General features: G+C 34.5%; 3 protein-coding genes across 9 annotated transcripts; 1 reads left to right on the top strand and 2 right to left on the bottom strand.

Annotated features, from left to right (window-relative positions):
* On the bottom strand, positions 227 to 1659 carry LOC109228489. The gene has a single exon (XM_019393595.1). The coding sequence runs from the start codon at positions 1550 to 1552 to the stop codon at positions 731 to 733; it is 822 nt and encodes a 273-aa protein (XP_019249140.1). The 5' UTR covers positions 1553 to 1659; the 3' UTR covers positions 227 to 730.
* Positions 3486 to 15299, top strand: LOC109228487. 7 transcript variants are annotated; one of them, XM_019393591.1, is made up of 8 exons: positions 3486 to 3590; positions 3742 to 3828; positions 4616 to 4734; positions 5515 to 5597; positions 5937 to 6058; positions 12622 to 12786; positions 13482 to 13575; positions 14667 to 15299. In XM_019393591.1, exons 2-8 carry the CDS (start codon positions 3813 to 3815, stop codon positions 14851 to 14853), a joined length of 786 nt encoding a protein of 261 aa, XP_019249136.1. In that variant the 5' UTR covers positions 3486 to 3590; positions 3742 to 3812; the 3' UTR covers positions 14854 to 15299. The 7 variants fall into 7 exon arrangements, with proteins under 7 accessions (XP_019249136.1, XP_019249138.1, XP_019249137.1 ...); XM_019393593.1 differs by having other exon boundaries at positions 3495 to 3590; positions 3759 to 3828; positions 4619 to 4734; XM_019393592.1 differs by having other exon boundaries at positions 3495 to 3590; positions 3759 to 3828.
* Positions 9257 to 11029, bottom strand: LOC109228488. The gene is made up of 5 exons (XM_019393594.1): positions 10816 to 11029; positions 10378 to 10572; positions 10155 to 10211; positions 9748 to 9810; positions 9257 to 9632 (listed from the first exon to the last, which is right to left on the bottom strand). The coding sequence occupies exons 1-5, from the start codon at positions 11023 to 11025 to the stop codon at positions 9549 to 9551; spliced, it is 609 nt and encodes a 202-aa protein (XP_019249139.1). The 5' UTR covers positions 11026 to 11029; the 3' UTR covers positions 9257 to 9548.

Below are 16027 nucleotides of genomic sequence, written 5' to 3'. Positions count from 1 at the left end.
AAGTACAATTGAGTTTACAACAATAGACATAAGCTAGTTGCACTGTTTTGCTGCTACAATTCTAAGCTAGCGTTTGGCCATAGATCCCAAATTTATTTTGAAAAATCTGATTTGGGTGAAGTTTGGTTTGAAGATGAAAATGTATTTGGACATACGTTTTCAAAACATATTTTCCAACTTTATTTTGGAAAAACATGTATATAATTCCCAAGTTTTGGGATTTTGGCCCAAAATCAGCTCAATAGCTGAATTTGAGATTTGTAATTTGGCCAAAATATGGGCAAAATTTATGGCGAAACATGAGTTTTGGAAATAAGTTTCAAATTTATTTTGACAAAACTCATGGCCAAACGGGGCCTAAGAGTAGCCAAAATTTATTTAAAATCCAATCTTGCATTCTCTTTTTGGGACTTGCACTATCCTTGTTTATGACAAATGCACCAGCTTAGCAGTATGCTTTGAGCAAGAATGAATTCAATTTTTTGTATACACAAAAAAAGGGTAGCCTGGTGCACTAAGCTCCCGCTATGGTGCACTAAGCTCCCGCTATGCGCAGGGTCTGGGGAAGGGCCGGACCATAAAGGATCTATTGTATGCAGACTTACCCTGCATTTCCGCAAGAGACTGTTTCCACGGTTCGAACCCATGACCTCCTCCTGACCACATGGCAGCAACTTTACCAGTTTTTGTATACACTAACAAAATCTCAAAACAGATGATTGCACAGTTGCTAGAACTGTTTCCTGCTACCAAGAGACAAGGCCTTCTTCAACAGTGCTTCGCGCCCAGGAAAAGGACTTCCATTATTTGATACAGAATGGTCTTTGTTGATTGTATTATAATCAGTATGATTCTCAGGATTCTGTAAATTTCTTGTTCTTTCTGTCATAGTTGAAGATTGCAACCGCGAGCCAGAATCGTTCTTTCTCCTCTGTAACCTTATCCGTTCCCGTCTTCTCTCCCTAGTGTCTTTTTCACCTTCTCCAGTTTCACTACTATCAACTTCAGCAGTCCCTTTTAAATTGGTGTAATCAGAAAGTCTTGGTATTCGACCGCCTTTGGATGTACCAAGTAATTCATAATCAATTTTGCTCCAACCAAGCTTGTCTTCATTGTCCCAACCAAATCTAGTGCTGATTTCCAGCAACTCAGAAACTGCACTCTGCGTGCTTGCTGAAACGTCGCCGTTCAGGAGATTCTGAGCAAACTCCCACTCAATTCGGTCTTTATACACAGAGTCAGAAAGGACTTCATCTGCGAGCTTGGCCCACTCTTCAAAATCACGAGCTCGGAGATTTTTGGAAACCCATTTGAGGTATTTAGATGGGAGTGTTCCCAGCATTTTACCTTTGTATTTTCCAAAATCTATGACTCTGTCTCGTGCTGGAATTTGTATGGGACCTGTTGCTCTTGAACTAAAGCTCCTCCTCAAGGTCAAAGACTGTGAAGAAGGGGGGAAAGAAGAATAGGAACCTATCTGAAAACGTGAAATTGTAGGGGAAGAGACATTGAGTGAGCACTGTGGAATTGGATGAAGATGAAGAAGATTCATGTCTGAGTGGAAGATGTTGGAGTTGAAAAAAAATCCAGATTTGGACTGGAGATACGCAGCAGACCTCTACACAATGTTTCAATCTAATCAAAAGTGGATAATATTTTTTTTTTTTTTTTTTGGGTGTGCTAATTGCTAACTGATACTATTATTATTGGGAAGAAAATATGACTCTATACTCTAGAGTAAGAAATGATATGTTAAAAAGTAAAATGTATAAATCTTTTGGTAGGGTGTTTATAAAAACCCGAAAATCCGAACCCAACCCGAAAACTAAACCAAACCGACCAAAAAATCAATACTTTTTTTGTTTGGTTTGGTTTTGGTTTTGAATTTTAAAAATCGATCAAATTTGGTATGGTTTTAGTTTTAATCAGAAAAAAATTAAAAAAAAATCCGAACCAAACCGACTATAGGAGTAGCTATTTCAAATTTATTATTACGCCTATATATATGTATATTTTTATACAAAGTTTCAAAAACTTAATGGTAAATGTTGATAGTTTGCACTTTTAGTATAGTTCTTTACCTTTACATTCTAGTTTGATTGGTAGTTTTCTTTTGTTAAGTGTATGAATCCATTTCGTGTTAAAAATAATATATTTATATTTGAGTCCTTAAATTATTCATCACTATTTGATTCAGTTATCATTAATATATCTTGGTAAATAATAGATTTCTCAAAGGGCAATTGATTTGACAGTGTTACGTTGAAAATGTGGTCGCCGGAATATGTGTTTGGCAGTGTATGTCTTATATTTAAGAAAAAACATGCAAATAACTGAAAAAAACGAAAACCGACAAAATCCGAGTTGAGAAAAACCGACTTAATTGGTTTGGTTTGATTCTTATATTTGAAAAATCGACTTACTTGGTTTGGTTTCTTTTTAGGAAAAAATCGATCCAAACCGACCCGTGAACACCCCTATCTTTTGGGTATTATCATTTTTAGCCCGCGCCAGAAACTATTTATATTTGGTAGCAGAAAAAGTATATATAACTTGTATAATTTATGTACAGAATATATATATATACAAAAAAATATATAAATTTTATATTTCGAATTTTATATATATTTTTTCGGCTATACAATGCCATTTTTCTAAATTTTTTCTAACTTTAAGTGTAGTACTGGTAGTACCAACTTTTATTTTACTCTTATGACATGGAATGATCAATAAATTGATATAAAACTTATTTAATCAAACTTTTCTTTTCTCTTTCAGTGCAACCAATACTGGATTGAAATAAGTGCCGTCGCCAATTAGTAGGCGTTTGGACATAAGAATTGTAAAATTTCTAAAAATGGTTAAAAAAATTTTAAGCGAATATGGTATTTGAAATTTAGAATTGTGTTTGGACATAAATTTTAGTTTGGGTTATTTTTGAAGTTTTGTGAGTGATTTAAGTGAAAATTTTGAAAAACAGCTTTTTGAATTTTTTCAAATTTCTAAAATACATCTTCAAATGAAAAATTGAAATTGTACGAACAAACGCTGATTTAAAAAGAAAAGAAGTAATTTTTTTTTGGAAAAAGTAAAAAAAATTGTATGTCCAAACGGGCTCTTAGTTTAATGAAAAGAGGCAATTCTCAAAACAAGTGAAAAAGATTAACTTCAAGTTGATTTATCACATCACTCAAATAGTTATTAATTCCTGTTATTTCTTCTATTTCAAAACCTCAATGTATTTGGAGGTTTTCAAATTAAGCAATGTTGTCAAAAATATAACTAGTTGAATACATTTAAACTTTGTATAGAACCAATTGCATTGCACCAGCAATTCCAACTCCTCCTACCTAAATAAAACCTAATATAGGAGTGTCATTTTTCTTTAAGTGATTAAAATTTCCAAATTTCACTTCGGGGACAAAATTAGTTGAAATTTCCAAATAGAAAACAACGAGGACCAAAACAGAAAAAAGTATAAGGAATGAGGACCTTTACGTAATTTTGACCTTCATCTCAAGCTCCATCTCTTTTGTCTGATTCAGTGACTGCAGTCACTAGTAGTAGCAACCAATATTGTCCAGACCCAGGTATGAACCAAAAATTTGCTTTCGTCCTCTTTTGACTTTTATTCTGTGTATAATCCAATCAGATTCAATAAAATCAATATGGCAATTTTAGCGTACAATTTCAATGTTGTATCCCCGAATTTTGTCCTTAAAAAAAGACCTCTTTTTTCAGAATTTCCTCTTCCACAGGTGCGCGTCAATCTTTCACGCAGGCGCAACATCACATTCAGAGTTGCTTTTAATATGGCACAAAACCCAGGTGACAATTTTTAGCTTGCTTTTATTGGAAAAAAAAAAAAACAGAATTACAATATGAAGAAAAATGCATATTTATGATAGTTTTCGAGTTCCATTACATATGATCTATAATTACTACGGAAAAAGTGGCCCTTTGTTTGCAAACAGCTCTATGCTGTTGTCAGTAGCTAAGTGTTCAAAATTTGAACACACTTTGCCAGTGGGTTATGCAAGGGAGTTCAAAGTGTATTTTTGTTTATCAATAACAAGTACTACTAATATTTTATTTAATAAGTATAATTTTTCGGCGAACGGCGAAGGGTGTTCAGTTTACCTCCCTTGACCACGCTGTGCCTCTGACTGTTGTGTTGTAGCTAGTGCAGAATTATCTGCAGCAAACATAAACCGAGTTTTTTTTTTGACAATTTTTGGTGAAAGCTTAAATACTCCTCTTTGTTTTCAATATGAAAGCTCTGATGCCAGCTAAAAGTGCTAAAATATATTCATCAATTCGCTTATATCGGTGAAAGAGGCAATGTTGACAGAGGCGGATCCAGGATTTTAAGTTATGGGTTCCTGTCGCAATTTCAAATTAATATATAATAATAACTGGGTTCCCAAATAGATATTTATAGATATTTTATAATTTTTTAAACAAAAATATAGAGTGTACGCAAAAGTTACTGGGTTCCCGGGAACCCGTAAACTACACACTAGATCCGCCCCTGAATGTTGATTCCTTGACAACTAATAATATATGTTGTGACGTTCTTCTGTCTATTTACTGATGCACGTGTCCTGATGTTCAGCAGCTGTGCAGAAGAAAATTACAGTGCTTAACCAACACAATGAGAAACTAGTTGGTGTGTTGCATGATACTGGATCGGTGGAGATCGTGGTTTTGTGTCATGGATTCAGATCCTCAAAGGTTTGAACCATTCCCGTTCTACTATGTTTCTTGTGCTACATTAGCTGTTATATTGTGCCCTTGAATTTTCTACTATCTGTATTGGTGGTATTCCATGTTGACTTGACCCTGAATAGGGTTTCTTGATATCAATGTTTAGGCTCTTTTTGAGGAAAGTAGATCTAGTTTGAGCTATGCCCTTGGAAAGGCACATTGGGTTATACCAGTCGAGCATCAGAATTTGGCTACTGCTCAACCTTATGTAGATTGCGCAACATCTAGTCATGCAAAGGAATATGAGTGGTAGTTTGAGAATCACTTGTGTCAATATGATGCAACTGTGCAGATTCACCTACCACTCTGTCAAGCAAATAGTTATGACTATATTTTTAAGTGATGCTCTAGATAACTATAGAAAAGTTACAACTTTGATTTCTTTCTCAACCAAAAAAAAAATAAAAAAATTAACAACTTTGATTTGGCTATATCTAGAATGGAACTCTGAACTATTAGCAAATTTCTTATTTGACTTTTCGGGACTGAATAAAATTGAAGTCAAATGTTATATATGGTCAGTATAGATCTATTGATGGACAGTATGGAGGAAAGTATCCTTAAGTTCATGATTGAAGCAATTACTGGCTCATTGGCTATCTCGCATGATTTGACTAGATAAAATTTTTGGTTGACATCAGATGATTGTTTTCTCCATTCTTATTTATTAGTATATATGTAGTCTGATTGATTGTGGGAGAGTTGCAGATGAAGCATCTAACTTTTTCATTGTGTTTCTGTTGATAGGACTTCTACACTATATTGAACCTTGCTGTTGCTATGGAGAAAGAAGGAATCAGTGTATTTCGCTTTGATTTTCCTGGAAATGGGTAAGCCCTTGGTATTAAAAGGACAATCTATATTGTTCGGGCAATGTCTAGATAAAGGGGTAGCTTTTTTATTTATTATTCTGAATGCTCTGTAGGCAGACTATTGTTATTGGTGCTTGTGGAGATAGTAAAGTACTGTGCAATACAGACCTAACTAGAGGTCAATGCAATGGGTCAAAGAGCAAGATTTTACATCATTACTCTTCCATAATTCTCATTGATTAACTTTCTCTCTCATCATCTTAGCTTTCAGAAATATGTAGTCCGAAATTTCTGTTTGCAATGGCTAACATTAGTTCTTTCACAATTCTTGGTTCTACATTATCAACTATTTTCTAGTGAAAGCGAAGGTTCATTTCAGTATGGTAACTACCGTAGAGAGGCGGATGACTTGCATTCTGTGGTTGAATATTTCAATGGAGCAAACCGCAAAGTAACAGCAGTCCTTGGACATAGTAAAGGTGTGTCAAATTTTGCCAAGAGTTGTATAATATTGAGAGTAATTTTGCGCACTATGGTGAAGAAAAAGGTTTTGCACGAGAAACTATTGTGATTTAGGTTCTTTTCTTTTCTTTGTGTGTTCTCTGGGTGTGATAATATTACCTTTTGATATCAGACATGCATCTTTCTTCTCCCACATAATCACATTATGGCTCTTCCTTCATGAAATCCATTAAGGTGTAACTGCAAAATCAAAGTTCAAGAAGAAAGAAAAGGGAAGAAGCATTCTCAAGGTGCTAAAGTATTAATTTTCAAATTAGCTGTCCCGAGAACAGAACGAAAACTTTTTAATAACGATGGTGTCTAGGTCAGCGTGCGTGCACCTTGACTATTCCACCGGGTACCTGCTACTGGGTAACTCTACCCACCAAGGTTTGGGCAGATGAGAAGAAGAGAGCAGACAAAGAACTAGGTTATATATTCATTGCTAGGGCCATACATTTTCCAGAAATATCAGCTGTGAGAACTCCTTTGGATGAATTCCCTGCTCCTAACCCACATGCCACAAGGGTAAAAGGTCAAGCAAGGACTTATATACTTAAGGTTTGACTAAAAAGTTTCTACTTTTCTATTATATAGAAAAGGAAAGATGGTCGACCAAGGGCATATATGTCATTTCAAAAAAATTCTTACATTGTTTTCATTCATTAAATGCAAATTGTATCCTCCTTGATACACGTGGACCCTACATTCCCTTAACCACAACATTCCTTTAAAAGTTTAAATGCATTGTTAAAAGACTACTTTTGCAGGGAGTTACTCTATGCAAATACTCTCGAACGTTTTTTTCTCATTTGATAAAATTATTCATTTTTGTTTTATTCAACTAAAAGTTTTCACAGAAAAAGTCATTTACGTTTTAATTAATAAAGTAACAAAAAGAAGTATCGATAAATATTTACAAGATTTTCATATTTATCCATACTATTTTAACACAATTTAAAAAATAAAATTAAAAGGTTTTCATGTATCCACACTTTCAAACTATAAATTTTTATATTCAAAAGTAATTTTAGAAAGTATAGTTTGCTAAATCTTAAAAGTTGATTTAAGTGATGAAATTTGTTCACCTGATCTAGGAGGCTATCTCTTATATGCTTAATTGATGTGAAAATTTAATTTATATGGTTTGAACTCCATTCTTCATGACAAGTTTTCAACTATCTATAAATTGTCTTAAAATCTTATTTGTTATAATTTTGTACTATTTCATTATAAAAATTAACATATGATAAATCTATAGAAAAAATAAAAACATTTCTCTTATCTCCTTAATTAAGAAAAAAAATAAAACCCCTATAACTTATATAGACTTCTATCAGATATTTATTATCTTATCATTTTAAAGAGTTATAATAAAATATAATTTGAACTACTATATTGAATTACTACCATTAATATCATGTTAGTATTTGTTTAATGTAGTTGGTTCTCTTTGTTGGAAGTAGTAAATTGCATCTTATGTATGCAAGTCCCCTTGGAAGTTCTCTTTGTATATTGTACTAAAAATTCTCTTGATTTTGTTATATACAAGACATAAAGTAAAATCATAAGTTTTTTTTCAACTTTTATCGTATTGTAAAGAATAATGTTGTTCGTTTTAACTTTCATGAAGTAGTTGATTGTTTCCACTGTTGAAACACTTGCAAGACCAGTTTGGATGTATTCAAAATTAGTTTACAAATAGATTGGTAAGCTTTTTATTCTAGAAAATTTGTTAATATAAATTACACTTGTAGCTTTAATGCATTCTCTCGTTAAATATTCAAATACAATGGAAAAATAATACCATTCAAATTAATTTTCAATTTGATGTTTATTTGACACGGATGTTAAAATGAGTATTATAGCACCTATACTTGTGCCGCTTTGTCATCCCGGTCCTTGTATTCAATAATGTTTCATCCAGACACCTGAACTCAGTTAAAGCATGTATTTTAAACCCCTCTGACCGTTGACTGAGCTTATGTCATTCATTTGGCTGAGTCAGAAAAATGCGTGGTTACACGCTCTAAAAAGGAGAGTGGATATACTTATTTTGATATAAAAATATTAAAAATAATAAAGAATAACTATTAAAAAGAAAAAGAGTAAATTAATTTTCCAATCCAAGTATCTCTACCCGTTTCCCAACCTTCGGCCTTATTTCACCCCGTTTCTCCCCGTCTTCTTCTCCCCCCTATTTCCTATCATAACCCCGTTTTCCCTGGCCTTATGAATATCTATTTATTTGCTTTTGCGCTTAGTAAATCCAAAAGGGGAATTCTTAGCCACACTTCATCTTCACACTTGAAAGTTTTGGGGGATTGTTCAATGGGTAAAAACAATATATGTCTTCTTCTCCCTTTTCAGCAACCAAAATTCTAAATCTTTTTCAACTTACTGTAACCAATACATAAAAAAAATACAATCTTTATAGATAATTTTGAACATAAATTTGGAAAAAAACAATTGAATCGAAATGAAAATTTTGGAGAAGAAGACTTAAAATTTTGTGCGGATGGTTTGTATGAGATGAAATCTGAATTGGAGGTTTCTCTCTTCTGTCCCTTTGATTGGTGACCACCAGTGATTCCCAACAAGTGTTTCTTGATTCAGTGAAATTTTGGGGTACGGAAATAGATGCTTTCTACTTGGGATTTGTTTCAGTCGACGAGAAAGAAATGAAAGATGAGAGAAGTAAGAACAGTGGAGAGGAGTTGGAGGCGATGTGTCGTCGGTGACCCTTTCCGATATACTCCGCTAGTGGTGTAGCAGCTGTCTCAGGCGATGAAAGTTTTCTTTTGTCGTTTCTGAGTCAATAGATAGAAGAGAGCAAGTAAAAGGTTACTGGTGTGGTGTTAGATTTGGCAAGGTGAGCTCTTCCGCTGAGATTTCCGGTGAGAGATTTTGGGGTGGAGACATCAACGAGAAAGAAGGGAACGATGTGCAAATATTTCTATTTTTTTTCTTTTTTTCATGCTTATTTTGGTCTCCTTTCAATCTAAAAGGTGCACTTTTCTGAACTTTATACTCCAAAAAGAAGAGGGTTTTTTCCTGATTTTCCCAATTACTTTTTCCCTTAGGTGTATTAAATCCATGATGTGGCATTGATTTATCTAATGTGGACATGATATTTTCTCCACATCAGGCGAGTGACCAACACGTAACGCCAAAGGGGTTTAAAATACATGTTTTAACTGAGTTCAGGTATCTGGATGAAACTTTATTGAATACAAGGACCGGAATGACAAAGTGGTACAAGTATAAGTGCCATTTAGGCTATTCTGCCTTCATATTATAATCTTGACTGTTTAAATTGAGAAAACTACCCAGCTGATCCAAAGCCAATGAAGACAAGTTCTAGCAACCATCATATTTTTCCTTGAGCAAAACTTCCACTGAGATTCATATGCAGAAAATCTGGGCTTTCGTACACATATGTACACACAAATTTGCGAGATGCAAAATTCAACCGCCATAACCATAAGAATTGCAACAATCTTCGCTCATGGAATCTTTATCACCATATTGTCCTGATTCTAGCAAATTGACCTACCAAAACACCCAAGTTATTGCGTTAGAACTGATGGTGATTTTTCCCAAAAAAATAAAAAGGACAAGAAATGATCATATGAATTAGACAAAAAGTAAGGAAAATGAAACTTACCTTAATGATGTCTCGTCTTGAACTGGGCCGCACATAGGATGCCAAGACAGCCATGTGAAAATGCTGTTTTTATGCAAAAAATTATAAAAATAAAAATAGAAAAAGCTTAGTTTCATAATGAAGAATACATATATAGTCATCATATTTCTTAGTTTTTTTCTTTTTCTTTCCTTTACTTTTCTTTTTATCGGGGGTGGAGGTCCGTTTTTGTTTCTCTTCTCTTTTCTCCTTATGTTTGTTTATGAATAATGCACCTATGACACAGACTTTCATACAAATGCAAGGAGCGGCACTTGGAATTTGCATAATAAAATCTAGTTTCAATTCATAGACAATGTGACGAAATAAATAGAGGCTAAGGCAGCAAATGAAGATCAGCTAATTTACTGCCATGAATTGGAGCTTACTCTGAAAGGATCACTTCTCAAGGACTGCACCAATATTGGACTCTCCAATGCCCTGTCCTGGATATAAAGAAACGAAGCAAAAGCCTCACTACGGCAGCCAACATCTCATGTATTAAAGATATCAAATATTCTGAAACATCTTTAGTTATACAAAACAACAAATATTTGGTCCCCGAGTTTGGAAAAGAGAAAACTGATAAAATAGTTCTTGGGCTTTTTTTACCTCCAAATAATAGTCCCTCAATCGCCTCCCTGTTTGAGCACAACAAATGCGAACAATTGATTCATCACTGCTTCCACTAATAACATAGTCCCTCCCATTCATGTAATATGATCGTGTATAATTATGAGCGCTCCCTGTGGAAGCTATACCGAAATCTGTCTGCAGCCTCCCATCTACAGACAAAAGTTGTTTCACCTGTACCATAAAGATAGTATAAACCTCAATCATGAAGTCATCTACAACATACTAGTAGTTATAGCCACACATAAAGATACCGAATTCATATAGTTGGGATTTTGTATACCAAAATTATTGCTTTTGAATGTCTAAAAACTAATCAGAAGCCACAAAGCAGACATTTAACTTGTTATTTCAATAGTAAGGAAATTTGGTAAATCATCAAATGAGATGTTTAATATGTTGCATTGATCAAGGTACCTCGTTGTCTACAGCCGATACCAGTAGATAAAGGTCGTCTGGGGAGAAGCAAACCATCACGTTTCCCCTTGAGCTCGAGGCTGTATAACAGGGGTGATTTGGCGTCTGCCTCAAATCCCACAATTTGACATCACGATCAAATGATGAAGTAGCAAGCAGGTTTGGAGAGTGATGTGCAAATTTAGCCACGTTAATGGGTTCTTGATGCATATCACTGAACAATGTAAGCGCTTGCCAACTCAAATATCGTAATNTGGCAACTTTCTTGAATACCACTCGTAACAAACTGATCATCCGTGAATTACATGAAGTGAAGTCAACTNTATCTATTTATTTGCTTTTGCGCTTAGTAAATCCAAAAGGGGAATTCTTAGCCACACTTCATCTTCACACTTGAAATTTTGGGGGATTGTTCAATGGGTAAAAACAATAAAAATTTATGTCTTCTTCTCCCTTTTCAGCAACCAAAATTCTAAATCTTTTTCAACTTACTGTAACCAATACATAAAAAAAAAATACAATCTTTATAGATAATTTTGAACATAAATTTGGAAAAAAACAATTGAATCGAAATGAAAATTTTGGAGAAGAAGACTTAAAATTTTGTGCGGATGGTTTGTATGAGATGAAATCTGAAGTAGAGGTTTCTCTCTTCTGTCCCTTTGATTGGTGACCACCAGTGATTCCCAACAAGTGTTTCTTGATTCAGTGAAATTTTGGGGTACGAAAATAGATGCTTTCTACTTGGGATTTGTTTCAGTCGACGAGAAAGAAATGAAAGATGAGAGAAGTAAGAACAGTGGAGAGGAGTTGGAGGCGATGTGTCGTCGGTGACCCTTTCCGATATACTACGCTAGTGGTGTAGCAGCTGTCTCAGGTGATGAAAGTTTTCTTTTGTTGTTTCTGAGTCAATAGATAGAAGAGAGCAAGTAAAAGGTTACTGGTGTGGTGTTAGATTTGGCAAGGTGAGCTTTTCCGGTGAGATTTCCGGCGAGAGATTTTGGGGTGGAGACATCAACGAGAAAGAAGGGAACGATGTGCAAATATTTCTATTTTTTTTTTCTTTTTTTCATGCTTAGTTTGGTCTCCTTTTCAATCTAAAAGGTGCACTTTTCTGAACTTTATATTCTAAAAAGAAGAGGGTTTTTTCCTGAATTTCCCAATTACTTTTTCCCTTAGGTGTATTAAATCCATGATGTGGCATTGATTTATCTAATGTGGACATGATATTTTCTCCACGTCAGGCGAGTGACCAACACGTAACGCCAGAGGGGTTTAAAATACATGTTTTAACTGAGTTCAGGTATCTGGATGAAACTTTATTGAATACAAGAACCAGGATGACAAAGTGGCACAAGTATAAGTGTCATTTAGGCTATTCTGCCTATGTTAATTGGAGCAACTTAAGCTGGTTATAATTTATAGTTTAATTTTTTGTAAATTATTAAAATAAATTAATTATAAATTGTGATCCCAATATCATTCTCTATCAGTTATGAATTGGATATAACAATGATCGATTTATTTATCAAAAAATTAACAGAGTAACAACAAACAACAATTTTAAGATTATAATGTTGGGCCCGTATACGGGCCTTTCTTCGTCTAGTAAATAAAATATAATACTAAGAGTTTGTCAACTCAATGCGAAGAATGAAAATTATCCCTGCAGACCAATTAAGGTAGGTCAACAATGATATACTTTACTTTGTGCTCTCGTCTTCCTCTGTAAATGACATTAAAATAAATATTTGCATTTGTCATGTTCTTGTTTGTTGAATAATTATCAGAAATGAACTGTTGCAGGAGGGGATGTTGTGCTTCTATATGCTTCTAAGTATCATGATGTTCACACAGTCGTCAATTTGTCTGGCCGTTATAATCTAGAGAAAGGCATTGCGGAGCGCTTGGGGGAGGACTTCCTAGAAATTATCAAGAAAGACGGCTTCATTGATGTTAAAAATAAAGCAGGTAATGACTTCTCAAAAGAAAAAAAAAAGCAGGCAATGAAAGTAAATCTGTATTCAGCTTACGCATACAAACTTTTTCCCCTTTTGCCAGTAGAGTGGAATTTGTTGTTTTCCTTATTTATATAGTTAGCTTTAATTCAGATTACCGAGAATATCTATCGGAGTCAAAAGGCACAATATCTATAGTTTCTTATCCCACTTTATGCAATTGTTTTCTTTACTTTTTTGACTAATAGTTGAGGAAACTAATAATGTAGATATCTACCCCCTTAGCCATGAGGCTTTGTAAATAGCTCTATTTCGTTATGGGATTTTGTAAGCTCGTTAAGTTTTTTATAGGAGGTATGAGTCAATTGTACAAGCGCTATTCTCAATTTTTGTATCTTGAATGCATCTACTAGATGCACGTGCAGTGAGATCCACGTTACCTGATCAAAAGAGCCATGAGACCTTGTATCTAGTATTACCTTGGTCTCTCTTTAGTTCTTGAGACCAAGATGCAGATGAACTACAATATTAGCTTAAACAGGGTAAGGCTCCAATGAGAAGTATTACCTCTTGCTCAATATGTTATATGGATGTTTAGGCTTCGATAACCATTTCCTTCCCCATCTATGTAGTAGGTTTTTGGACAATGAAAATGGACAGGGTTTTCTTTTTCTTTGGAGAACTGAAAATATGCTTCTCTGTTTGTAGGAGACGTTGATTACCGTGTTACCGAGGAAAGTTTAATGGATCGACTTCATACAAACATGCATGATGCATGCCTTCAAATTGACAAAGGATGCAGGTTCGATTGATGTTACTTCCATTATGTCAACACCTTCTCTTTGTTTTCGTTGCCATCTATCCAGGAAAAGGTAAAACGGACTCATCAGCAAAATTAAAAGTCAAAAGAAAAAAGAAAAGGAAAATAAAGCCACTGAAGAACTTTGTGCAGTTTCATTAGCACTCATGCAAATGGTTTTTCTTACAGTTAACTTCTATTTAATGCAACTTTAGAAAGGAAATAGTCAGAAAATTTTGCTCTCAACAGCAATATAACCTCTTCAAAGAAAAGATACTAGTAGAATACCTGTCTTCCTTTCAACAGAGTTGTTACACTCATGAACAATTAATCCATTTTAAGATGTTATATCAAAATTCTAGTTGCTCATCTACACCTATTTTTCTAGTTCTCAACTAAACAAAATAATGAGACGCATGATCTTTTGGGGAAGACGGAGATGTAGACGGAAATTTGGAAACACAGAAGAATGAGATCTGTTAAAATGTTGAACTTGAGAAGCCTGAAGCTGTCCTTTATGTTAAACTTATTATTTCTTTGTATGACCAAAATTTACTGCAGAAGTTCACATTTTTTTGTTCATGCAATTTTACGCTTTTTCTCGCATCCCCTTCCAGTCATTTTCTTACAGTATGGGGAGCAAATTCTGGGAAAAGAAAAGGTCTGCTTAAGCTTTAGAGTCGAGATGTTAGACCATGTTACCAAATAGGTGAAGTACTTTAGTTTGCAGAATGGAGACAATTTTGACGTTCACTACATTAAACGGAATGCAGTAAATAAACTATTGTAGATCGTATGGTCAATGGACGTTAAGAAACTATGATAAAGATAATTTCTGTAAGTTATAGAAACTCGGAGATTGAACATAGTAAAAAAATTAATAAATATATTTGAATTGCAATTTTATTGAATTGAGTTGAAAACTGATGGTGAAGGTTCTACCTCACAATTGAGATTGTTGTATGATGGCATTCTAACCTCACTGTCATCTCTGACTGTTGGCATTATATCTCTAGTCTAATTCTTTTCACCTTTAATACACCATTGACTCGATGTGATCTAAGGTACTAACTGCTGAAATTTCACTTGTACAGGGTATTAACAGTTCATGGGTCTGCGGATGAAATTATTCCTGTGGAAGATGCTTTGGAGTTCGATAAGGTCATACCAAACCACAAGTTACATATCATTGAAGGAGCCAATCATTGTTATACCTCACATCAAGCTGAGTTAACGCCTGTAATCTTGCCATTCATAAAGGAAGGTCTGCAGAAGAACTAGGATACTAGGCAGGTACTGTGGACACCACTATCGTCGAAATTCTTGGTTTTAGAGTAAATGTGGGAGCTGGCTGTTACAATCTAACTTGCACAAATGAAAGAAACTATTGGCAGGGTCTTAGCTGTACTTCTCGGAGCTTGGTTGGCATCGTATCGGGCTTTGCTACATGGGGAATTCTTCATGCACTTCATACTAGAGTGAAAATTCTGCATATTCAGTATGAGATAGACACATAACAAGACGAACATCTGTTGCGTTCTTAATGCATTTGGATTTGTATCTCGAGCTTGCAAAATAAAGGATTGTAAAATTGCAGAAGCCCACGTTTTAGCTTTTCTGTGTTGACAGGGTTTCTGAATTCAAATTGAGAACAATAATAATACTCGATTTGTTTTTTATGACAACATTTGATCGAACATATAGGTTAAGTTGTTAATTTGACTTCACATGTTGTTAGTGAAGATATTTAAGTTGTGGTTGAAAAGTTATTTTGATACACAAAACATCAGCCGAAGTTCAAAATTTAAATGGATTAATGAATTTTAATTTTTGGAATTTTATTGGAAAGTTAATATAAGATAGTACCGAATATTGTGAAACGTTTCAAAACGAGAAAATGCCGTATAAATTTAAACGTCAAAATAGCACGGTATAGCCAGTTTTCGGACTGGTCATTAAAAAATAGCCAGCGTTTACTAAGTCAATGAAAAATAGCCACTATTTTGCTGCAACAGAGACCGGTCCAGCATAATATATTGGAGTTCGGTGCACCTGTGTATGAACTCCAGCATATTATGCTGCACCGGTATACTTTGCTGGCTCCAGTATAATATACTGAAGACTGGAGCCCCGGTGCTCCAAACTCCAGTATATTATGCTGGACCGGTATACTTGCTGGAACTCCAGTATATTATGCTAGAGTTCTAGTGTACTTATGCTGGAACTCCATCATATTATGCTGGAGTTCCAGCATACTTATCCTGGAACTCGAATATAATATGCTGGAGTTCAAGTATACTTTTGCTGGAATTCCAGCATAATATACTGCATATTTTCCGGGGTTTTGAACAATGTTTTCGCTCAGATTTATCTTTACATTAAAAGTGGCTAAATTTCGATTTTGAAACTGGGCTATTTTTGAACGACCAGTCGTAAATCTGGCTATTTTTAAATT

This window comes from Nicotiana attenuata, chromosome 7 (assembly GCF_001879085.1).
Source record: "Nicotiana attenuata strain UT chromosome 7, NIATTr2, whole genome shotgun sequence".
Lineage (NCBI taxonomy): Eukaryota > Viridiplantae > Streptophyta > Magnoliopsida > Solanales > Solanaceae > Nicotiana > Nicotiana attenuata.
Note: the sequence above shows the minus strand (reverse complement) of the source record. Positions and strands in the feature narration are given on the sequence as shown.